This window comes from Sciurus vulgaris (assembly GCF_902686455.1).
Source record: "Sciurus vulgaris genome assembly, chromosome: 2".
NCBI lineage: Eukaryota > Metazoa > Chordata > Mammalia > Rodentia > Sciuridae > Sciurus > Sciurus vulgaris.
The window spans coordinates 39,406,504-39,432,817 of NC_136462.1; the positions used below are offsets into that span (position 1 = coordinate 39,406,504).

The 26,314-nt window shown below is 40.8% G+C and overlaps 1 protein-coding gene across 4 annotated transcripts in view; it reads right to left on the reverse strand.

The window, feature by feature from the left end:
- The window catches only part of SYNE2 (spectrin repeat containing nuclear envelope protein 2), a 320,339-nt gene that overhangs the window by 263,980 nt on the left and 30,045 nt on the right, over window positions 1-26,314 (reverse strand). For all 4 annotated transcript variants that reach the window (XM_079126272.1, XM_079126271.1, XM_079126269.1 and 1 more), the window contains exon 2: window positions 3,199-3,328. In XM_079126272.1, coding sequence (XP_078982398.1) covers window positions 3,199-3,277 — 79 coding nt within the window. In that variant the 5' untranslated portion in view covers window positions 3,278-3,328. The remainder of the gene's footprint in view (window positions 1-3,198; window positions 3,329-26,314) is intronic.

The following is a 26,314-nucleotide window of genomic DNA, read 5'->3' on the forward strand; positions in this document are numbered from 1 at the left end:
CCTACCACGAAACCATAGTTACCTTCGGAAATGTATACAAATCAGTTGATTCCTCCCTCACTTCCTTCCTTCTTTCCTTTCTTCCTTACTTGTTTCCTTCCTTCCTGCCTCCACTTGAGCTAAAAGAAGCTTTATAAATCCACTAATAATAAGGAACTTAACTTTGGGAAATGTATTAATATCAACAAGTACCTTTTCCTTTTATAGGTGTGGGAATTTCTTGATATCATGGGTATCTCCTGAGTGTACCTGGCTAATGTGAACGAACCCTGCCAGATGTCACCTTGATAACACTGTGGTACTGACTTCCCATTTCTCCCCCATGGACTGATGCATCCTGCACTGTGATCCTCTAAACACACATGTAAGTAAACTACTCAGACTGGCTAATTCATAGCAATGACATTTTCCTTGCTCAATATCCCATACCAGTCTTCTATTGTAAAGCAGATTGTATGACCTCGTTATAATTCAAAACATGCTATATTTCTAGTAATTTGCTAAATATTTTGGGCAACTTATAAACCTGAGATCACTTAGATGACCTAAAGATGTCCATCCACATTCTAGATTTAAGTTTGTTCTGGACAGAAGAGAGTAAGGCTGAGACTTAATAGACTCTCAGAGAAAGCTGGTACGGAAATTGCTCCTACCAAATTGTTCTTTGAAGTTTGTCAGAAGGAGTGCCGTACAGTGAAAAGAAAACTATACTCCAAGTCAAAACGTAGTTGCTCACTAGCTGTGTGACTCTGGGAAGGTAATTCAGACTTCCTGAACCTCAGCATCTCCGTTCATTAAACATAAAGATCTACCTTACAATGTGGTTATAAAGATCAAATGAGATAATGTAGATCAAATGAGGTAATGCCGAAGTGAGAGTAAGCTAGAACATGCCATGCAAAAGTCACTAGGTTTACTCTGTAGTGGGGAACAAAGTATTATTAAATATAATAATTATAATACTACAAGTGTTCAAATAGACATAAGAGGGGAGCAGAGGGCACAGAAACTTTAGCCTAACACAGAAGAGCTCATGGAGGGGACTGAGGCTGGCTGACCTTGGGGTGGATGAGCTGGACTTCCATGGTCAGAGAAGCTGTCAGGGCTACAGGATGAAAACCTCAGCAAATGCACACAGGCAAGGGGATCTGGCCCTTTGGGAAAATGTGGGGCTGGAACACAGGTTGCCTACTGGGGTGTGGTAGGAGAGGATGGCAGAGAGAAAGGCGAGCCCCAGATCAGAGAAGACCTGTACTACACCAAGAAGTCTAGACCTGCCCTGTGTGTGCTGGGAAGCCATAGAAGAAAAGTATCAACAACAACAGAGTCAAATCAAAACTCCTGCTTTACAAATTTTTCCTGTGTACCAGGAGATTTCTGCTGTGGCTGGGTGTTCCTGTACAAAGATTTTAAAACAAACGTGTGACTATAAATATATAAAAAGAAATGACAATACATTTCTGGAGTCTTTACTTGGTGCCATGTACTGCGCTGAGCCCTTTGTGTTTCTGCAATGAGGGCGTGATCATCCATATTACACCAATGAGGAAACTGAGGATCAAAAAAAGACAAGTCTCCTGTCTAAATTCAAAGAGCCACTAAACCGTAGAACCAGCATTAGGAATTAGATCTACCTATTTATTGTAGCCAAAATGCTACAGAAAAATAAACACTTTTTTTCATATAAATGAAAATTTGATTCTAACTACTTATTAATATTATGAGGTATTATAAATATAAAAAAATTGGGGGGCCAGACTGGGACTCTGCACCAGTTACTTCTGATCAAATCATGACAACAGGATAAATAGAAGGAAAAGTTAATGGGAAAAAAAATGAAGAAACTAGCCAGGTGTGGTGGTGAAGGTCTATAATCTCAGCAGCTCGGGAAGCTGAGACAGGAGGATCCCAAATTCAAAGTCAGTCTCAGCAACTTGGCAAGGCCCTAAGCAACTCAGTGAGACCCTGTCTCTAAATAAAATTAAAAAAGTCTGGGGATGTGGCTCAGTGGTTAAGTGTCCCTGGGTTCAAACCCTGGTGCCAAAAAAGAAAAAAGAAAAATTTTAAATTCCTACCCCAAGTAGTACTTTCAAACAACTTAAATGTTTCTTACTCTATAAAAATCACAGTATTTATTTTTTCTTTTTAATTTTAAAACTATATTATAGGTATTTCTTTTTATTTTTTATTTGTTCTAAGTTATATATGACAGTAGAATACATTTATGCATCTTAATAAATCATACACAAATGGAGTATAATTTCTCATTTTTCTGATTGGACATATTGTAGGATCACAACAGTCATGCAGTCATATATATACATGAGGTAATAATGTCTGTTTCACTCTACTATCCTTCCTACCCCAACCCCTTCCCCTTCCTTCACTCCCCACTACCTAATCTAAAGTAACTCTATTCTAAAAACCTGATATAGGTATAACCTATTCCAATAGCTATGGATTTCCATCTTAACCTCAAGGACAAGAAGATATTCATTCAAAAGACATTTTTAATCAAGAAAATACTAGAAAGTCATCTTAGATTCTTTATCCTAAATTACTTTTTTAAACTATGACTTTTAACTAATGTTAAATATCATATGGCACTATCCATAATCTTTATATTAATTTAAAATACATAGTTTTATAAATACAGATTTTCAATAGCCTTCGTTCTTCTATACTGGCTAACTCCACAGCTCCAAGATTAGTTTTCTCAACAATATAAAGTCTAGTGGCTAAAGAATTTTCAAATTACTAAACTCCACAAAAAGCACTTTAAAAAAAAAACAGTATTTGAGATGCACATACATAACTGAAAGATCATTCACATATAACATCACTAATATTCCCTTCTATTGAGGCAAAATAGGCAGAATAAGGATACGTATGTATTTAAAAAAGGCTACGCAAAAAGATACAAAATAAGCACAAACAATGCCGAGCAAACTATAGTTAACTAATTGGTAATGCAAATAAAATGCATACTTTGAGAATAAGAAAACAGAGACACCAAATTCCTAGAGAGCCAGACAGGAATAAAGGGACATTTAAGTCCCACAGACTGAAAAGGTTGTACAGTTGGAAAAATACATGTGTCTTAAAAATTATAAGAGCTAGAAATCAGTAGGATTTGTGAAAAGATGAGGGTTGTTTTACACAGTATCTGTATATGTTACCCCATCAGATCTCAATTACCTTGCAGTGAAACCTGGAGCTCATCAATGCCCAAGGAAGTCTGTTGGTCTTTCGGGGGAAGGTCAGGACTAGATGCCATTTTTTGACTCGATGGAGATTATATCATGTCCATCTCAGTTACAGAAGTGAACTGAAAGTGAAAAGGGAAAAATGTTCATTAGTAACTCTGCAGCTCTGCATTTCTGGTAAATGGGCCCTGCCAGAAAATAGCAACAAGCAAACACTGCCCTCCAAAAGAAGCACAGCTTTCTGGGAGTGTTTCCGTAGTTCATGGAGAACAAAGTAACTACGCCTTCTTTTTTGAATCATAATCAAGATTTTGCCCTGTGACCTATTCATGCTCTTTGGAGCTGCTGGCAGAACTCCAAAAGAACTAACATTGTAGATTCCATACCAGCCCTGAAAGGGAAACTTAAATTCAGTAACTTTCTAGAGGAAATAAAGTCAACAGAAACTGGTATCTCAGGCATTAGCATGGGTGTTGTTAACCTTCAACCACCAAGAATTTTCTTCAGAACATTTTATTTAATTTAGTTCCTTTTCTGCTCCATAAATGTTGCCACTCACTGGTAACAAGAGCTGTGCCTACATAACTTGAAAAGTAAAACTTAAAAAAAAAAAAAAAACCCCAAATATATCAAAAAGAATTCTTTAATGAGCTCTCTATTATAGTTTTCCCAACAACTTGTTCTTCCACCTACACATTTCCCCCTCAGCCCACCTTGAGTCTCTTGAATCTTACTCACTTACTTATGTTGGTGTGGTGCTGGGGATTGACTCTAAGGCCTCATGCATACAAAGCACCTGCTCTATCTTTTGAGTTACACCCCACCCCTTCACCCCTTGGGTCTTTTCTTCCAATAATATTCTTACATCACAGCTCTTTAAAAGCACTGGGATTGGGTGAGAGTGTGTGTGTGTGTGTGTGTGTGTGTGTGTGTGTGTGTGTCTATTAATTTCTGGGAACTGAGAATAAAACGACTTCTTCAAGCAGATAATTAAATAATAGAATAAACGGAACCAAATGTATGAACAGGGCTCAGGGCGTAGCTCAACGGTAGAACACTCGTCTGTTATGTGCCGAGCCCTGTGTTTGATCCCCAGCACCACAGTTGATCAGTCAACAAAATAAGTTGTATGGACAGCTTTGTCATCAAGTAAGTACTGCATGAAGTTAATGTTATAATCTGTGTGTTGGGCCACTGCTCAGGGCAGAGCACTTGCCTAGCATGTTCGAGGCCCTGGGGTCAATTTCCAGCTGCGGGATGGGAATGCGGGGGTGAACGTGGGACAGGGAAACAGTGTTGAATATATGGTCATGTACTGTAAAATACCCTAACTCTGCTATGACTAGAGATTTATCATAATAAAATGTTGAAGGGAAAACTAAAAAATAAGTCTGAGGCCAACAGTAAGATATAATCAATCATATTAAATATTAAACAGACTTTTTAAATATGCAAAGGATAAAAATCATTTAACAGTTCAAAAATCTTTCCATCCCTTCTTCCCCAATGTTTCTTATCAAAACCCCTCCTTTTATTATCTCTCCTGTGGATCACTGTTACTAAAGATTTTAGCTACCAAATAAACTTTCTCAGTAATTCAGTTGCTTACCCTCTGAATTAAGAAGCATCAGAACCAGCCAGAGCTAAGAGTCCACTGAGTTGATTCATTCTAACTAAAAGGAATGGCTATTTATTAGTTCCCAAGGGCCCAGCAGCCTGCCAGTATAAAGACACAGATGTCCTCAGACTTGTGATATACCGAGGATCTTCACTACCACTTTCCACACCTTCCAGTTCCTAAACCCAAAGTGGAGACAAAGAACTATGTCATTTTCACAGGAGAAAAACTGAATCCAGAATGAATTTACTATTGTTCTATCCCAGGTTATTTTTAAAAAGGAGGGGGAATAATAACAATAGTAGCAGCCACTTTGTGCAGCACTTACTATATATAGGCACTGTTCAAAGCACTTTGCATATGCCACCCTTTATAAGAATTGTCTGAGCTAGGTACTGCAATTATTCCCACATTTGAAAAGACAACCAGGAAGCCAGGTATGGCGTCTCATGCCTGTAATCCCAGTGGCTCGGGAGGCTGAGGCAGGAGCATCAAGAGTTCAAAGCCAACCTCAGCAAATTCGCAAGGCCCTAAGCAACTCAGTGAGGCCCTGTCTCAAAATAAAATACAAAGGGCTGGGAATGTGGCTCAGTGGTTAAATGATCCTGAGTTCAACCTCCAGTACCAAAAAAAAAAAAAAAGACAACTAAGATGCACAAATATGATATGCAGTTGTCTAAGGACACACAGCTAATAAACAACGGAGCCAAGATTTGAATCTAGCGGTCGGGGCTTCAGTGTCTGTACTCTAAATCAACACATAACTGTACTCCCACAGATAGCTAGGAGTTTGCCATGTGTCATTAATTTTTTTTTTTTTTAAATAGTACTAGGGACTGAACTCAGGGGTACTCTGCACTGAGCTACATGCCCAGCTTTTTTTGTCTTTATTTTGAGACAGGGTCTCTCTAAGTTATACAAGCTGGCCTTGAACTTGTGGTCCTCTTGCCTCATCCTCCCAAGTCACTGGAATTACAAGCATGCACCACTGTAATCAGCTCTTCTTTTATTTATTGACTCAATAGACACTGCTATGCACTAGAAGCTGATCTCAAAGAATCCAATCTGAGAATGACAAATGAATACAGTAAGAAGCACAGTCCTCTAAAAGAGGAGTGTAGTGGATTCTCTGTGGCCCAGAAGGCATGCAAGACTCATCACTTGAAGGTGGAGATGGACATGACCATCAGCGGCTGCAATGGATAGAATCTGTATTTCCCTCAAGATTCCAAATGAAACCCTCACGCCCAAAGGGACAGTACCGAGTGGTGGGACCTCTAAGAAATGATGTCATGAGGACAGAGCCCTGATGAATGGGATTAGTGCCCTTATAAGCCATGCCAGGTTAGAGTAAGAAGATGGCTGTCTGTGTGGAAGCGGGCCCTCACCAGACCCTGTATCTGCTGCCAACTTGATCTTGGACTTCCAAGCCTCTAGAACCAGGAGAATTAAGTTTCTGTTATTTATTTTATTTTTTTAATTTTTGCAAGACTAGAGATCAAATCCAGGGCCTCATACATACCAGGCAAGTGTTCTACTAGTGGGCTACAACCCCAGCCCTCTGTTATGAATAAGTTACCCAATTTATGGTATTTTGTTAAGAGCAGCCTGAATGAACTAAGATAGGAGTTATATGTATTAAAACAGTATCTCCCTCTAAATAGCCTCATTAGCACTGGCATCATTTGGATGATAACTTGAACTTGGTAAGAGCATCTCTGAAAATCACTCACTGCCACTATTAGTCAAATATGAAGTGCCAAATGTAGGGGAAAGAACATGTATTTTCTTATTTATAAGAAAACATTTCTTATTTATGAAAATACTTCATATTTATATTAAAAATAAAAAAAGAATAAATAACAAGCTAAAACAAGCTAATAACCAAATAACAAAATATTCCCATCCTAGACTGTATCTGGAATTCACTGTAATGTATATTAAAGTTGTAGGGAAATTTTGGTAAAAATGGCAAAAAAATAACTTTAAGATAACTAGATGTCTGTTTGACTTTAACTGTAAATATTTATTAGCAAACATGTCAATAAAATAATTTTTATATCCTGAAGAACTTTTTTATGATTGCATTTTATCTGTTCTAATTAGTTATACATGACAGAATGCATTTATGCATTCTACTAAAGCATACATAAATGGAGTATAATTTTTCATTTTTCTGATTATATATATTGTAGGATCACATCAGTCATGCTGTCATATGTACACGGGTAAAAAAGTCTGTTTCACTCTACTCTCCTTCCTTCCCCCATACCCCTTCCCCTCCCTTCACTCCCTTCTACCTAATCTAGAGTAACTGTTTTTCCCTAGCACCCCACCCCTTTTTGTGAATTAGCATCTGCAATATCAGACAAAACATTCAGCCTTTAGTTTTTTGGGTTTGGCTTATTTCACTTAGCATGATACTCTCCAACTCCATCCATTTACCAGCAAATGCCATAATTTCAAATTTCATTCTTCTTTAAAGCTGAGTAATATTCTATCATATATATATATATATAAAGGATAAAGAAAATCTTTATCCTTTCATCTATTGAAGGACACCTAGGTTGGTTCCATAGTTTACTATTGTGAGTTGAGCTGCTATAAACATTGATGTGGCTGCGTCACTATAGTGTGCCGATTTTAAGTCCTCTGAGTATAAACCGAGGAGTGGGATAGCTGGTGGTTCCATTCCAAGTTTTCTGAGGAATCTTCATACTGCTTTCCATAGTGCTTGCACCAGTTTGCAATCCCACCAGCAATGTATGAGTGTACCTTCTTAGAGCTTCTAAAAACATCCATCAAAAGTGAAACCAAACTTTGAGTACTGAATCAATGACAAGCGTCATTGGCCCAGATAGTCCTAGCACAATTGTTTATCAAACATGCTACAGCAGAGATGAGGATTTGATTGAAGATCTTTTTTATGATATTCCCAATGGAATTTTAATGGTGACAATGAAAAAGAGTTCACATTTTCACAGAGGAATTAGCTTGTCAAATAGGGCCCACGGAAAGCTGGAACAGAGGATAGAAGATAAGCTTGGGGAGATTTCTCAGTATTTGCACTGAGAAGCCAGAAAGACTGAAAAGGGAAGGCAGAAAGGGGGAGGGTTTGGCCCAGAGTCACAGGGTCTCTGTCAGCCAAAACTGCGTCACTCCCGAGGGGAGTCCAGGGCTGCTTCCTCAAGGGGAATCTCACACCGCCTGCCTTGACCGTTTCCACTAAATGTTGCCACAATTATGTAACAAATCAGTGTTTAGAATTAAAATAAATGAGGTTATTATTAAAAGTGAATAATGGACCTTCTTCAAGAACATAAGGAAAGGTTGGGTGAAGAATTATTGTAGTGGCATTAAAGCTTCTAAGATTAAATGAAGTAAATGTGGAATTGTGTGTGTTTTAAAGCTTCTAAGATTAAATAAAGTAAATGTGGAATTGTGTTTTAAAAATTCATGTGCAATAGTACACACACTTTTATAAATGGTGTGAGCTATTTTGAAACCACGGTGGTTTGCTTATGCAATATATCTTAATAGGTCTGTGGTATCTACAAAACCTCAAAACACTAGTGAATTTCCCTTTTTAAAAGAACCTTGGTATTTACTTTGGTTTATTATGAATGGAAGGCATTCAATGAAATCTGAATACAGATTATTTCCAATGAGTGCCATTACGGGTGATTTTTATTTTCTACTTTTTGCTAATCTTCATTTTTAAAATTTAAAATGATAAATGCCCATGTATGCTACAATAATTTTTTTTTCTTTTATTTTAATGAAATGCCAATGAAATAGGGAATAAAGTATTATGTAGTTCAGGGTCAGTTTTTCAAACCACATGCTATAGAACTTGCATATCTATATCTTCATAATGACAAAAATACCAGAAACAAAGTATTAGGAAAAAGTCTCTGAATTTGTTTAAAATGTCTAGAAAACACTCCCCAAATGTTTTTTGGTAACTCAACGCGTCTTTCATGTTTTCAGCATTAGATAGCTTGTTAGCGATCTCTGCCAGTCTAACAACAAGGGAAGAGTCACTGTGTCAATAGTGAGAAAGAGGTAGCTACCCTATCTTTAAAGGTGGATCAGAAGGAGCACACAGGGTGTAGTAAGTACATTCACTTATTTCTTTAACAGTGATTTGAATTCCAACATTTTCCCTGGGGCACCTTCCTTGTTCTTTTTTCTATTCTTCAGCTGCACAATAAGGTCCTTCAAGGAATTGTAAAACATCTCTCCTTGGTCAGCTAAGTAACGAAGTCCTTCATAGCAAATGATAGTTATTAACTTTGATCTGCTTACAACCCCACAGCAGAAAGATGGTAATACAATGGCAATAAGTTTCTTCTTTCTTTTTTTTTTTTTTTTTTTTTCCGGGGTGGGGGATGTGGGTATCAGGGATGGAACTCAGGAGCACTTGACCACAGAGCCCCATCCCCTGCCCTAGACAGGGTCTCGCCAAGTTGCTGAGGCTGGCTTTGAACTTGGGACCCTCCTGCCTCAGACTCCCGAGTTGCTGGGATTACAGGCCTGCGCCACCACGCCTGGCTAGCATCTTCATTTTTTTCCCGTTAACTTTTCCTATTATTTATCCTGTTGCCATGATTTGATCAGAAGTAACTGGTAGAGAGTCCCAGACCAGGTGATTTTTTTAAGGTCCCTGGTAATTCCCCCCTAGGCACTTTATTCTTACAATGATCACTACCACAAAAGGCCAGAATAATCAATCCTATCAATTCAGTGTACTTTTGAAAAATAAACAGTCGCAAGTCTCAGTTTATAATGCTGCTGGCTTTGTAATCTCGGAAGGCAGCGGTGCCGCTCACAATCCAATACCGAGGGTGCTGCTCAGCCACCCACTTAACCATAATGAGGGCATCCTGTGGGAATGCAGCCACCTCCCTAACAGCCTTCCGCTGGCCTTGACTGAGTCCCAGATGCTCTCCCCTGCACAAACACTGCTGGAGAATGGCAATGATAATTCTCTCCTTCAAGAGTGGTTGTTGGAATGCAATGGAAAAACACCTAAAACTAAAATCTACAAAAACAACACTGATTGAGAGATTACTGCAGGAGATGTACTTCGGTATATATATGGTAGTTAATATAGCCCATGAAATTAATTTATTGGGATTGTCTTTCTTCTTTCTTTCTGTATATACTGGGGATTGAAGTCAGGGTATATACCACACTGTTTCTTAATCATCCGTAAAAAACAAGAGCTAGGGGTTAGGTATATAGCACAGTGGGAGAATACTTGCCTAGCATGAGCAAGGCCTGGGTTCAATCCCCATCATAAATAAATAAATAAGTGCTAGTCACAATATGAAAATAAAGAGGTTTTTTTTTAAACACTTAGGAATAAAAACTTCCAAGACGAAAAAACCTGATGTGGGAAATCAGTATACTTTTTATTTAGCTTTTTCTTTGCTGTGACTAAAGATCTGACCAGAACAATTTTAGAGGAGGAAGGGTTTATTTGAGGGCTCACAGTTTCAGAGGTCTCAGTCCACAGAAGTCCAACACCATTCCTCAGGGCTCCAGGTGAGGCTGAACATCATGGCAGAAGAGTGTGGCAGGGAAGCAGCTTGCATCATCCGGAAGCAGAGAGAGAGCCCACTTGCCAGATACAAATACATACCCATAGTCACGCCCCAATTCCCACCTCCTCCAGCCACACCCTGCCACTTCAGTTACCACTCAGTCAGTCCCTATCAGGGGATTAAATCACTGATTGGGTTAAGATTCTTACAACCCAATCGTTTCCCCTCCAAACCTTCTTGCACTATCTCACACGTGAGCTTTTGGGGACACCTCACATCCAAGCCATAACAGCATAAATTCAGAAAGTCTCAGAAAATGTATGAAGTACCTAAAATAGCTAAGATTCATAGAGACAGAAAGTAGAAAGGTAGCTACCAAGTGCTGAGAGAAGTAGGAATGGAGAGTTAATTGTTTTAATTAACTTAATTGGTTTAATAGGTATGGTGAATCAGTTTTGCAAGATAAAAAAGGGCTCTGGAGATGTACAGTGGTTTGTGATAGTTATACAGCAATGTGCTTCAGGTCACTGAACTTAAAAATGGTTAAGATAGTAGACTTTATGTTATGTGTACTTTACTGCAATCTTTTTTTAAAAGTTCTGTGAGAGCCAGGTGTGGTGGCACATGCCTGTAATCCCAGCTACACGGGCATCTAGGACAGAAGGATCACAAGTTCAAGTTCTGCCCAGGCAACATGGTGAGACTGTCTCAAAACAAAGAAAAAGAAGTTCTGAGAGAAACTTTTTCAACCTATAATCTATTTCTAACTAAAGTAGGGAGGGGGAAAAAGTCATTTCCTGATACGTAAGGCTCCAAAACATGTATGTCTTATACATTCACTCTTAGGAAGCTACTGGAGAGGTGACTTCAACAAAGTAAGTGGGGAGGGGGTGAGTATGTGTAGGCCCTGCTCAATCCCCAGCACAGCAATAAAACAAAACAGTAAAACAAAAAAGAGAAAAGGAATTATTCCAAGGAAATAGAAGAACTTAACTAAACCAATAAGCTAAAAATGAAAAAAATAGGGACTGGAGCGTTCACATCCCTCCTTTCCTAACTCCTCCTCCCTCAGCACTCAGGAGAAGTAAAGTTCCCAGGATGAGAGTCACTGAGGCAAGGAAGAAGAGGGATTCCAAAGGGGGTCTATGGGAGCGGCATGGGGTGAGTGCTGAGGGAGGAAAAGTGGGGAAAGGAGGGATGTGAAGACCGGAAGGGTGAGCAGACAGATACAGTGCAGGACCGACACCTCTCTGAAGCCAGCGATCTGGGAAGTCAGCTGGGTGGACGGGAGGCGGTGGCCTGAGGTGATCTGGATTCGTGTCAGAAGGATTTTGAAGATGGAGCAGCTTCCAGTAAGTCAGGACATTTTTTCAGAATTGATGCTTCTGTTCATTCCAAAACATGTTCACTGTTCTCCAGGTTGGGAATGCTGAGGAGTGTTGAAGCAAAGAAGAATGAAGGGCACCCTCCTCAAGCGACCTTGGTTTTCTCAGGAAAATAAGTGAGGTCATCTCCAAGAAGCAAGCGGAGTAAAGGGTGGGGCAGGGTGCTTGAAAATGAATGGTGCTCCCAGCAGGCCACACTTGAGAACAGGAATGCTTCAAGCAGAGGGAAGACAAGGATTATACAAGGACTGCAAGTGAGCGGCTGAAGGCCAGAGGCCCGAGCGGCCCTGGTCCCCAATGGACCCAAAGGCATTCTGGGCCCACAGTTTGGTCATGGAGACTCAGCACAGAAATTCTCACATTTGCCTGATACTCAAGTAGTAGCAGCCACAGTTGAAGACTTAGTAAACTTTTGCCAACTAAAAAATGTCATGAAATTGCACATATACACAGAGACATGTTCAAGAATGTTCATGGTAGAAGTGTTTTGCACCAGAAAAAAAAAAAGCAAAAATAATAATAATAATAATCTCATTGGTAAAAGAATGAATAATGGCCAATTCATACAAGGGAAGACAATTCCAAAGAAAATGGATGATTTATCAATATCAGCAGGGCTTTATACAATATTGAAATTATGATGGGGTGGGGCAAAAGATAAATATACTAAAAGTCATTTATGCACTTTATATAAATCACACACAGTAAAAGGGCAGAAGCACAGAGGGAAATGATAACCACCAACTTCAGAGAAGGAGGGCAAAGGACTGGAGGGTAAAACGTCAGCTCCACAGTTAAATTAGCCAACATCCTAAGAAGGGAGTATATATGGATATTATAACTTTTTTTTAACTTAAGAGTTAAAACAGAATGAATCCTATTTCCCAGTTCTTCCTTGTGACAGAAGTCTACTGAAGGAGGAGAAGTGAGGGGAACTATAGAAAGAGCATCATCTAAGAAGAGGCGACTTCGGCTGTACTCCCAGCCCCAGCGCTGACCACGAGACCCTGGACAATCATCGGCCTCTCCAAGGTCTCGTCTCTTCATCTGTGAAATGAGGATAATGATTTCGTCTGGACTAACTCATAGACTTTCAGATTCCTGCCAAAGAACCTAACCCAAAGCTCTCTGCTGTGCATTCGAAAATGCTGGATTACAAGAAATACTATTCACAGCAGAATGCCTGGAACACAGAGAGGCCAGCCATTCCTGGATGTTGTCTTTGGATCCTGCCCAACTGTCAGGGAACTGGAAACCTTCACTGTATTGTCTTATCCCTCGGAGAACTGCCTTTTTATTTTTCTCCTTTTCTTTCCGCCCCCCAACTTTTTTTTTTTTTTTTTTTTTTGGCAGTGCTGGGGATTGAACTCAGGGTCTCACCCTTGCTGGGCAAATACTCTGAGCCACATCCCCAGTCCCCAGAAAACTGCTTTGATGGAAATGTATTCAGGTGTGACCTGAGCAGGGTCCTGCAGGATATGGTCAGGAGAAACCTACCATTGTGCTCAGTGTGCCGTTCAGGAGGACACAGCCCAGGAGTCACACACCATGGTCCTTTTATGAGAACACTGTGGAGCACTCTTTTGGGTCTCAGTACAAAGGAAAATACCACGATCCTGCACTTCTATTCTTTTAATCTCAAAACCACATTATTTTAATAAACAAGGTTTCCCTGTCCTTTTTGGCTGTTGTACCCCATCCCGAGCAACTACAAATGACCTTAGGGAAAATAAGTGCACCCCTGCCTTTATCCACCTGTCCTCATTGTCTCTTCATCTTTCTCTGTTTTTTATTCTATTGAATTTTTCCCTATAAACTACTTCAAACTTTCTCTGGAATAAGAAATAGTACAAATAAATTAACGCACATTCTGTGAGGACCAGAGAGCATATGCAACATGCTGAAATCACAAAATGAGATATAAATTGTAAATTGTTAGTCATTTGCAAGACAGAAAAATTTGGTAGTGAAAAATGGAAGCTTATGTGCTTAAATAAATGAGATTATTTTCATACTTCTGAATGCCAAATTACTCGCAGGCACAGAGATTCCAGCTTCACGCTCTAGAAAAGGCCTAACTTACAGATGAGCTGCTGAAGCATCCCCACAAAAAACAACTCTGTGATCTACTCTACCACTTCTGCCAGGAGTGGCTTGGCCCATCCCATCACTCTTGGACTAAGTACATGTCACCAGAGCCTGAATCAAAGGAGAGCCTTGCCTAGAGGCAATGGATTAATGACATCTCCAGTGTGACCTGGAATAGGGGGCAGGGGCAAGGAAGCAACAAGGGACATAATAAATGAATTTATAGATGATTATTTGTATTATTATTATTCATATTATTCCTATGACTTTTAAACTCAGGGCTACATTTTTTAAATTTTATTTTATCTTTAATTAACAAATAATAATTGTAAATTTATGAGGTACAATATGAAGTTTCAATACATGTGTACCTTGTGGAATGATTGAATACTTATCCTTTCTTTGTGGCAAGAACATGAAAATTCACTCTTAGCTATTTTGAAATATATAATACAGTACTTTATTGACTGTGGTCACCATGCCAAGAGATCACCAGAACCCATTTATCCCGTCCAGTTGAAACTTATTCCCTGGGGCCAACACTTCCTCTTTCCCTGTCCACCTCACACCCGAATCCCATGAAACACCATCCTCCTCTCTGCTTCTACAAACTCAAGCTTTTTAGAGTCCATGTACAAGTGAGATTATGTGGTATTTGTCTTTCTGCGTTAAGCTTATTTCTAAGCTTATTTCATTTAGCATAATGTCCTCGAGGTTTATCCATGTTGTCCCTAGTGACGAAACTTCTGGCTTTCCTGAGGCTGAATAGTAAATGACATTTTTACCCATTCATCTGTTTGGCATTTCGGTTGTTTCCAAATCTTGGCCATTGTGAACAAGGCTACAGAGGACACAGGAGCACAGATATCTCTTCAACGTTCTGGTTTCAGTTCCTTTGGGTACATACCCAGAAAGTGAGCTTGCTGGGTCATATGGTAATTCTGCCAGCTTTTTGGGAAACCTCCATTCTATTTTCCATAATAGCTACACTAAATTACAATACCACTAGCAGTATGTGAGTGTTCCCTTTTCTCCACATCCTTGGCAACACTTATCTTTCATCTTTTGACAATAACCATTCTAACAGGTAGGAGCTGATAGCTCATTGTGGTTTTAATCTCTGATGATGAGGATATTGAGCATTTTTCTATAAACGGTCATTGGCACATCTTCTTTTGAGAAATATCTGCTCAGTTCCTTTACCTATTTTCTTAAGTTGTTTGTTTTCATGTTATTAAGAAGCTTGAATTACTTTTAAATTTTGAATATTAGCTCCTTATCCTATGTATGATATGCAAAAGAATGTTTTTTAATGAATATACTCCCAGTGAACACAACTGTACCCTCCCTTCTCCTTTCACTTCATCTTGGCCCCTCAATCTCCCTGTTCTTGGGGACCAGCAGCCCGAGTTCGGCAGTGTGTTTCTGTCTCTGCCCCAGTTCCTTCTCGTTCCAGCAGGACAAACACAAATTAAATATTCCATAAAATGTCAGCACACTAAGATGAAGCAAGGCCATCTTAAAAATCACATATATCTTAAGAAAAGGTGGGGGGGGGGGGCTGGGGATGTGGTTCAGAGGTAAAGTACCCATTTTTTTCTCTTTTTAATTTTTCATTTTGAGACAGGGTCCTGCTAAGGTGCTTAGGGTCTCGCTAAGCTGCTGAGGCTGGTCTCAAACCTGTGATTGTCCTGCCTCGGCCGTCTGAGTCATTGGGGTTGCAGGCATGCAGCACTGCACCAGGGTCATATATACCTTTAAAATATTGTTAAAACTGTCTTATCCTGTATGAATTGCTGAAATTTTCCAAATAATAAAAGGAAATGCTTAGGGCAGGACTTCATTCAGCAAACTGGTTTTAGGTGAATTCACCTTGCCTAAAAAAGAGTAACAAGTCACTTATCTCTGGTCCCCACTCCAGGAAGAACCTCAGCCTACTCAAACTGGCCGGAGTCCTGACTCCCACTGCCCAGTCCAAATCAGCCCCTTTTGTCATTGCAAGCTAGAGCACACTGCAGCTACCCAGGCATCCATTTATGGTTTCGTTTTCGCTTGTTTGTTTTGCGGTACTGGGGGTTGGACACAGGGGTGCTCTACCACTGAGGTATGGCCCCAATCCTTTTTTATTTTGAGACAGCCTCACTAAGCTGCCCAGTCTGGCCTGGAGCTTGCATTCCTCCAGTCTCAGTCTCCCAAGTCACTGGGATCACAGGTAAGTGCCTCCTCACATCAAGTCAGAGGCCATAAATCCCCAAGTGTTAGTTTGACCTGCCAGCTAACATGGAGAAACCCACTCCTCGGATGCTCACCACTGAACCCAGCCTCGCCCTGTGGACCAGATCCATGGTCCAGAGTCTTCTTCAGATTCTGGACAGTCAACTCTGTGAGAAAGAATTATGTCTTGTTTGCTGTTGTATCTATATCACCCAGCATAGTATATGACACTCAGTGGGTACATAATAAATAAGCAAAGATCAAAAGAATGAACAAGTAAATGAACAAACTGGAACAATGTTCTTGAGCACACTGTTTAACAACTCTTCTATTTGTAGGATGCTCCCCATTAAAAACTTAATTTGCCAAGCATGATGGCACACAGCCACTCAGGGGCTGAGTCAGGAGGATCACAAGTTCAAGACCAGCCTGGGCAGCTATGCAAAACCTTGCCTCAAAAATTAAAAGAGTTGGGGGATGTAGCTCAGTTCATCCCCCTGGGCTCAATCCTCAGTAGCACCAAACAAAACAAATAAAACATCTTTCTCTCAAGAATCTAGTGCCAAGAAATACTTCATTTCCTTGGAGAAATAGGATGGGGTTTTTGTTTTCAAACACGAACCATATGATTAAGTTCCTTTTTCACTTCTGCTGTCCAGGAACCCTCAGCTCGGTTTGAAGTCTAAGAGCTACTGTTACATAGGTCCACCCACACTGTGAGAAACAAAGTCTGGTGATCCATTTTCAAAATCTGGTATTCAGCCTTAATTGGACCCAATTGTAGCCCTTCCCTTTTGCCCGCCCTAAAAATCTAGAATTAGCCAATTGAGTAGCTTCCTATTGGTTCAAGACATAAGCAGGTGACTGCACTGGCCAGGGGTGATTGCTAACTAGGCTCCACGGCTCGCCCACTGCCAGAAGCAAAGGTTTGGCTTGGGCACCCACTTTGGAGCATATTTGATTTCTTGTGGCACCTCCTCATTTCTAACAACGTTACGTCACAGTGTCACTGAGGCAGGCAGAAGCTCCCAACCTTGGTTCTTGTGTTCCAATGCAAGAAAATAAACTAGTCAGACTCGGAAAATCACGCAAGAGAATTCCACTGCAGGGGAAGGGAAAGGGCAGCAAAGTGAGAGCAGAGTGAGGCTCAAGCAGGGAGCCCTCTCCAGGGAGAGAGGGTGGGCCACCTCGGAGCAGAGAACTACAGAGGGAACCGCACTGTCTCCAAATTTATTACTGGGTCATGGTCGTCCTGAGAATCGGGATCCTCCTCCACCAATCAGGTGTCCAACCCTTCCTTCTCACCAGGTGGTGGACCCTGATCCTAGCCAGCCCTCTCTGGGACTGTCACGGTGACCATCCCATTCAGGGGGGCTTCATCCACAAGTCAATCCTATGTTAAGTGTGGACACTGGGGTCAGAGGTTACCTTTGTGAAACTACCCGCACTAAAGAATCCCCCCTTCTGAGACAGAAGGAGGCAATTGGGCCGTGACCCCTAGTTTCGTCTAAACCTTTACGGGTCCCGTCAAAAGTTAGTCCCACGAGGCCTTCTTTCTCGATGCCTTCCCAACTGGCTCCTTTTGCGTTCGTGTGTTTATCCTCCAGGTTTGTGTACTGGTGTGCTCCTCCAGGAGGGCTGCTACACGTCATTTACTCATTATCTACTCACTGGCCTTGGCAGTGACCTAAAGAAAACCTGGGACCTTACCACGCATCCCGCTGCTCATCCCTGCCTACTACCCAAAGCAGGCTACTAAAACACAGTTACAACTTCCTCTGGGTATCTCCACCTGAATTCCTCCTGTTCCTTGACTTTTTGACCCAACCCGCCCTCCCCACAAGTAAAAAAAAAAAAAAAAAAAATCTACAAATGGCCAGAATTTTGGACATAAAAAACTGAATTGAGAGTCAGGGGTGTAGCTCAGCGGTAGAGTGCCTTGCCTAGCCTGTGTGAGGCCCTGGGTTTGATATCCAGCACTGGAAAAAGAAAAAAAAAAAAAAAAAGGAAAAAGAAAGAAAGTAACTGATTTGCCCTCAAATATCTCCCTGGGTATATTTTAAGATATAATGTCAATTTCTACTAGTAAGGAGTTTTTTTTTCCTTTGAGTTTCACAGTTTCATCACCACCACCACCACCACCATCATCATTATACTGAAGTTTGAACCCTGGGCAGCAGCAGTATTATTATTATTATTATTATCATTGATGAATTCAGGGCCTCACCATTATTATTATTATTATCATTATTATTAGTAGTAGTAGTATTCTGAGGACTGAACCCAGGGCCTCACGCATGCAAAGCAAGTGCTCTACTACTGAGCTACATCCCCAGCTCTTCATAAAATTTTTATTTTGAGAAAGGGCCTCGCTCAATTGCCTAGGTGGTCCTCAAATTTGCAATCTTCCTGCCTCAGCCTCCCAAACGGCTAGGATTACAGGTGTGCGCCACCAAGCCAGGGGTAGAGGTTTCACAGCTTCAAAAAGATCTCTTGATCCCAAACTACTCTGGGAAACAAAAGACTGGGGGATGAAGGAACTCTGTTAAATTTACCGAGCTGCACCAAGTCCCAGGAGCAGCAGTAAAAATGGCTGCATGTATGATGGCAGCATTCTGGTGCAATGACAGAAATGCCTGAGAAAATATGTGCAGAATCTGGCCGCGACTGCCACAGCATTTCTCCTGAGCGTTTGTCTAGCACAGCCCTACAAGCATTTTTACACATTTCCGCTGTGTTATGCTTCCCTGCTGAAGAAGGACGTATTCTCTCCAAAATCCCAAAGGCTCGTGTCTCCAGGATGATTTCAAAGAAATATTTCTAAAATTAACGGCCAAAAATATGTTGGCTGTTACAATGAGACGTTTGTTGCTGAAATATACTATTTGTTTAGAAAAATATTTCCCTGTTTTTGTGGCAGCTGCTGAGTCTTTCACACTCAGAAATTAATTTCCTATTAAAAATGGGCAACGGCAGAGTGATTTGCCTTTTCCTCTTGGCCTGCAGTACTCTGAGGGCCCCAAATTACTTGTGGTTTTATCAGCAGAGGCACCAGCTGCCACTTGGCCTGGGACCCATTCTTTCTCTTTAGCTCTGCTGCCTTTACAGAGGAAATTAGCAAAATGAATCTTTTCCAGAGAAGGGCTTGTTTAGTCTCATAAGGACCACGTCCCACCACAGCCCTAAATCATACCTATACGACTACGAAGGGGACCAAATGTGCCACCCCAAAACAGTCTTATTTGGAATCAAGATTATTTTGAGCTGAAGACAACTGAGCAGTGGCTTGGACAAGCTCTTAAAACAAAGTATGTCTTCCTTTTGTAAAGGAAATTTATACTTATAAAGGAAATTTCCATTTGTAAAGGTGTCTCACCAGAAAAAGGAGGATGACTTGACTCTTCTGAATGCAGAGGCTAAATTCTAATCCCAGTAACAAACCTTACTAAACAATTCTTGAAGAGTTCACGTCCTCCAGGAGGAGATTCCGGTCTCCTCCTAGGGCTATGTTTCTTTGTGAATTGCTGTGCAGAGTTAAGCAATAAGCAAAAGGTTTTTTCCTTCTTGTTAACCAATTTCTCTGGTCAGTTTAATTGGCAGGGCCTCCAACCACTGAACCTACGGGTGTAGAGGAAAAAAAGGTTTTTCTCCCCCACAATGGGTCCATGCCTCACTTAATTTAAAAGCTTTCTGACCCAATTTTATTCTAACACTGGGGTGTAAGATAAGTATTATAAAAACATGAACCAAATTCAAGGAAAGTTGAGAGTTTCAGGTGAGACAAGTATCAGTCAAGTTCTAACTGGTTGCCAGATTGTCCTGGGCACTGAGATGGGAGGATGAGTAATTGGGAAATCCTTTACAGAGAACTGAAGTGCTCAGGGAGCAAAAGCAGCAATAACCAGCTGCCTGGGGGAGTTTGGAGGAAATAAAAAAAAAAAAAAAAGAAGAAGAAGAAGAAGCAATTTCTATCTTCCTACCCTTGCTAAAGTCAGCAGGACCTAGCAAATGCAGCCTGGGGGCTGGGCAGACTGGCCAGAACTTGGGAGCCTAGTCAAATGAGAAATCATCAGTAAGTGCAAAAAAAAAGTTTGTCCCTAATCTACCTCCATAACAGGGACATCTGTAAAGAAATGTATTCGAGTAATTTTCCAGGATGAAAAAAAATTTTTAATTATATATATTGTCAGGATGAAAAATTGAACCATAAATTCACATTTTCTACAAAATGAAATATGCATTTTGTTTACAGAAGAATTTTGTACCATGTGTGTTTATTAATTATTAATATTACAGAAAACTAAAAAGTAAATAAGTAAATTCTATCCTTAGTTCCACCATACAAATATCACCAATCCCAACATTTGGGCAATTTTTAGACAACTTTTCTATTATAGATATTTTGTTTTTACAGAATTTCAATTATACCATAGTTTTTTTGAGTCTGATATTAGGTTGAAGCATTTCCATGTCATTGATTTCCACAAACATAATTTTAATGCCTGCTCTATATTCTGATGGTTCCTAAAAATTTAAATTGGAAAAGAACAACAAGGTTTAGTTTCCTAAAACACCTCAAGAATAGCAGGAGAGCTGAACAAGCTCAGTGGCATACTTGTAATGCCAGGGACTCAAGAGGCTGAGGCAGGGGAGTTCAGAGCCAGCCTCAGCAAGTCAGCAAGCCCCTGAGCAACTTAGTGAGATCCTGTCTCAAGATCAAAAAAATAAAAAGGGCTGTGGATATGGCTCAGTGATTAAGTGCCCTTGGGTTCAATCCCTGGTACCAAAAAAAAAAGAAGAAGAAAATGACAACCAGGGAGGGGGAGTTCCATGATTATTTAGCCTTCATGTATCTATTTTGGTCAACAATTGACCAAAAAAGCACCTGTGCAGCTTGTATGTTCCAGACACTGTGCCAGGCACGCAGCACCTCACCTCATTTGGTTCCCAGCCACTGCTACCACGTGCTTCAGCTCTGTGGTGTGCAGACCAAGTAAAGTGAGTGAGAGAGTCACACTAAGACTGAGTTCTAGGAGGGTACGAACGGTGAATGAGTAACCAGGGGCCAAGCTCACCTGGGCTAGACTATGACCAAGTCTGGCCTCAGAATCCCCACCGGAGAAGAGGCCAGCACCACCCACATCAGCCTGGTGCTGGCTGTCCAGGGGAGGGCAGCACTTGTAATATGGGCCTGGGATACCAAGTGCAGCCTGGAAAGCTGAATGGTCTTGTGAAGAGGCAAAGCCATCTAGCAGAATTACTCCTGGACTGGCCGTTTGGCAGGCCGGAGTTCCAGTCCTCACTCTATCCCAAGCAACCCATGCACTGAAGGTATCTGATCCCTCCTGTTCTCATCCATAGGATGGCGTCAGACATTCTTGAGTCCTTCCAGCTAAACAAATCTGAGATTTCATGATGTTATAAAAGGCAAGACTAACAGTCCACAAAAGCACCAAATCTAGTCATTTCATCAATTTTTAAGCATGTTTCAAAACCAGGAATGAAGAAAATAGCTGCTGCTTGCTGTTGTATAAGTTATATTCCTTCCACTTTTGTTACTGGGCTCTTCTGAGTTAGGACGAATCTTCAGTCTGGCTGGCAATACCAATGAGGCCAGGATGGGGTTCTGTCCTAGGGCACCAGACTGAACACCCACCCCAGAGACCTCTGAGGTATCTGCTCAGTTCTTCACTTAGACCCCCAGGGGAGGCGCCCAGTGCAAATCTGCCTTTCTAGTGAGAAAGTTCAGAGTACTGCCTTAAATGATGTTTTCTGACAGTGTAGAATGACTAATGGAAACATTCTCTTCATTACTGGGAAAATATTTCATTTTCTTTCTTTTTCTTCTTTTTTTTTTTTTTTTTTTTTTTTTTTTTTTGGTTACCTGGGATTGAATTCAGGGCACTTAACCACGGAGTCACATCCCCAGCCTTTTTTTACATTTTACTTAGAGACAGAGTCTCACTGAGTGGCCGAGAGTTACTGAGGCTGGCTTTGAGCTCATGATCCTCCTGCCTTAGCCTTCCAAGCCATTGGGATTTCAGGCATACACCACCGCATCCATCCTTCATTTTCTTCTCAAAACATAAAAAAAAAAAACTATCTCCATAAAAACTATTTCCATACTGCTAAGGTTTTCCTTACAATTTAATAATTAGAAAACAAAAGGCATTTGTATGTAAATGGATAGAACTAGAGAATATTGTGCTAAGTGAAATAAGCCAATCCCCCAAAACCAGAGGCCAAATGTTTTCTCTGATGAGTGGATGCTGATCCATAGTGGGGGCGAGAGGGGAGAGAAGAACGAAAGAACTTTGGATTATGCAGAGGGGAGTGAGGGGAGGAGTGGGATGGTGGGGATAGGAAGGATGGTAGAATGCAGCAGACATTATTACCCTATATATATATGTATGAAAAAAAATTATTAACTCTGTAAAAAAAGATAAAGAAAAATGAGGATTATTTATATATATTTTAATAAAATCGTTTTTGATTTTTCAACTTAAAAAAAGAATATATTGTGTGATTACCATATGCAAAGTCAATTATTAGGTTCACAGTTTACCAATTGGATGTATATCAATTTTATATTTTATAATTAAGTGACCCAATGATTGGACAGAAGTTATTTTGCACATATTGGAGCAATCATTCTAGTAATTTTGTGTTTTAAATTGTAGAGACTAGGGCTGGGGATATAGCTCAGTTGGTAGAGTGCTTGCCTTGCAGTACCACAAAAAAATAAATAAATAAAATAAATTGTAGAGACTGTCAAAATGGCCATGCTACCAACAGTGTTATATAGATTCAATGCAATTCCTAACTAGCTATTGTGAAATGAGCTGCTATAAACATTGATGTGGCTGCGTCACTGTAGTGTGCTGATTTTAAGGAGTGGGATACCTGGGTTAAATGATGGTTCCATTCTAAGTTTTCTAAGGAATCTCCATACTGCTTTCCAAAGTGGTTGCACCAATATGCAGCCGCCACCAGCAATGTATAAGTATACCTTTTTCCCCACATCCTCGCCAACACTTATTATTGCTTATATTCTTGATAATTGCCATTCTGACTGGAGTTGATTTTTGTGCAGGGTGAGAGATAGAGGCTTAATTTCATTTTCTTCACATATAGATTTCCAGTTTTCCCAGCACCATTTGTTGAACAGGCTATCTTTTCTCCAATATATATTTTTGGTGCCTTTATCTAGTATGAGATAACTGTACTTATGTGGGTTTGTCTCCGGGTCTTTTATTTTGTACCATTGGCCTACATGTCTATTTTGGTGCCAATACCATGCCATTTCTGTTACTATTGCACTGTAGTATAGTTTAAGGTGTGGTAGTGTGATGCCTCCTGCTTCACTCTTCCGCTAATGATTGCCTTGGCTATTCTGGGTCTCTTATTTTCCCAAATGAATTTCATGATTGCTTTTTCTAGTTCCATGAATAATGTCATTGGAATTTTAATAGGAATTGCATCAAACACTTTTGGTAGCATGGCCATTTTGACAATATTAATTCTGCCTATCCAAGAGCATGGGAGATCTTTACATCTTCTAAGGTCTTCAATTTCTTTCTTTAATGTTGTATAGCTTTCATTGTAGAGGTCTTTCACTTCTTTTGTTAGATTAATTCCCCAGTATTTAATTTTTGTCGAGGCTATTGTGAATGGGGTAGTTTTCCTAATTTCTCTTGTAGTGAACTCGTCACTTACATATAGAAAGGCATTTGATTTATGGACATTGATTTTATATCCTGCTACTTTGCTGAATTCATTTATGAGTTCTAGAAGTTTTCTGGTGTAATTTTTTGGATCTTCTAAATATATAATCATGTCATCAGAAAATAGTGATAGTTTGAGTTCTTCTTTTCCTATTTATATCCCTTTAATTTCTTTTGTCTGCCTGACTGTTTTGGCTAGAGTTTCAAAGATGATGTTGAATAGAAGTAGTGAAAGAGGGCATCCCTGTCTTGTTCCAGTTCTTTCAGGGAATGTTTTCAATTTTTCTCCACGTAGAATGATGTTGGCCTTGGTTTAGCATATATAGTTTTTACAATGTTGAGGTATGTTCCTACTATCCTTAGTGTTTTGAACACGAAGAGGTGCTGTATTTTTCAAATGCTCTCTCTGCATCTATTGAGATGATCATATGATTCTTGTCTCTAAGTCTACTGATGTGATGTATTATGTTTATTGATTTCCCTATGTTGAACCGACCTTGCATTACTGACACAATATGTTCTTAAAAATACCTGTTCTACCTACCTCATAAAATCAAAGCCTATGATTAAAAAAGAATAAAAGACAGGAAATTACTTATAATAAACAAGTGGGCCACAAGCATGCATTTTACTCTGCCTTATAGGAATTGTAATCAATTATTCTTATGAAAAATTCATTACTTACATGAAGATCATAAAGCCAAAATAAAAATACCATTAACTCTCTATCTCCCCACAGCTCCCGGGGATTGAATCCAGGGATGCTCTATCACTGAGTACATCCCCAACTCTTTTTATTTTTTATTTTAAGACATGGTATCACTAAATTACTGAGGCTGGCCTCAATCTTGCAATCCTCCTGCCTCAGCTTCTTGAGTCCCTGGGATTACAGGCATGTGCCACTATGCCAGGCCCATTAGCTCTCAAATGCCCTTCTGTGCATTAGTCAGGGTCCCCTTTCCTGGGCCAAGAGCATTAAACAGGTAACAAGTTTGTGTGTCTGTCTATATGGATGTCTTTGTGGATAGTGAACCCACTCAACAGTGCATTTGAAATCCTGTTAGAGACAGAAGCAGTGGAGGTGTTAGAACAACTCTCGTTCTATGAAACACATCAGCCGCCGATGCTGGTACTCACAGGTGATGGAGGACTCCATCATCTGACTACCAAGCAAGAAGATCCATGCTGCCTCAAGCTGGGGGTTGCCAGGGGGCCAGGTACAGTTAAGAAAATCAGTTATCTAGCCAGGCGTGGTGGTACACACCTTCAACCTCCACAACTTGGTTGTAGGAGGATCGTAAGTTCAAGGACAGCCTCAGCAACTAAGCAAGACCCTAAGTAACTCAGAAAAAACCCTGTCTCAAAACAAAAATTTTAAAAAAGGGGTTGTGGATGTGTCTCAGTGGTTAAATACCCCTGGGTTCAATCTCTAGTACAAAAAAAAAAAAAAAAAAAAAAGTCAGTGTCTAGCCAGGCTCCAGGCTGAGGCAGGAGGACCCCACTTAAGACCAGGAGTTTAAGACCAGCCTTGGCAACATAGTGAGCCTCCGTCACAAAAAGAAAAAAAAAAAAAAAAAAAAAAAGAAGGAAGAAAGAAAAATATATTCTATTTAAAAGTTTGCTTATTCTCCAAATACCTCCCTTGAGTCCAATGAAGAATTCATTAGACTGCTGTCTCCCCAGAAGCAAGGACTGATATCTTTCATCTCTAAGACCTTAGTACCTAAGGGAAAACCTGGCACAAAGCAAGTGGTCAATGAATGCAAACTGAATATGGTTGAATGGACATACAGCTAACGGCTTAATGAACAGGTCTACCTCAACATCTCAGGGTCCAATATATTCAAAATGGAACAGGTGACTTCAGTTATGGCTATGAAGGAATTATAGGGCCCCGCGTTAACCTTCTGGAAACCACTAGAAAGTTGGGGGTGGGAGAGGATGCATCTGTTTTCGGATGCAACAGGCAGTACAAGAGCGCTATCCTGAGGAAAGGGAGACAGCAGGAAGAGGCCAGTGCCCCGCTCTGCACCAGAGACAGTCCCCAGACCTCAGCACTCAAGGGACACCAAAGAGGGCCTGCCAAGTTCACTGAGATAGGAATTCAGACAGGCCCGCTGGCCAGAGCAGAGATGGAAGCAGGATGGGGAAGAGGGAACAGTCCAGTGCAAAGCGGGACCCACGAGGGCCTCCCCAACCCCACAGCGAGCGCCGGAGAAGTGCCATGCAGAGCTGTCCTCAGGCAGCCCAGACACCGGCCTTCCCACCCCCACCTCAGCAGCCGCTGGACTGGGGCCCTCCACCTCCATCTGTGGGCAGAGGTGTTCGCTGCACCTCAGCAGGTCCCAAGGAGCTGAAAGCAGGCCCCAGCTCCAGGCAAGGACCACCTCACTTTGGGGTGTCTGGACAGTGCCTCATGGAGCCATGGCAGCGAGCTCCTCCGATCCTCACTCCCGGGATCTGACTTTCATGTTTCAGACACTGCAAAAGCTCCCCACCAGCTGCGCAGCAAAGGCTTCACCGTCTGGGA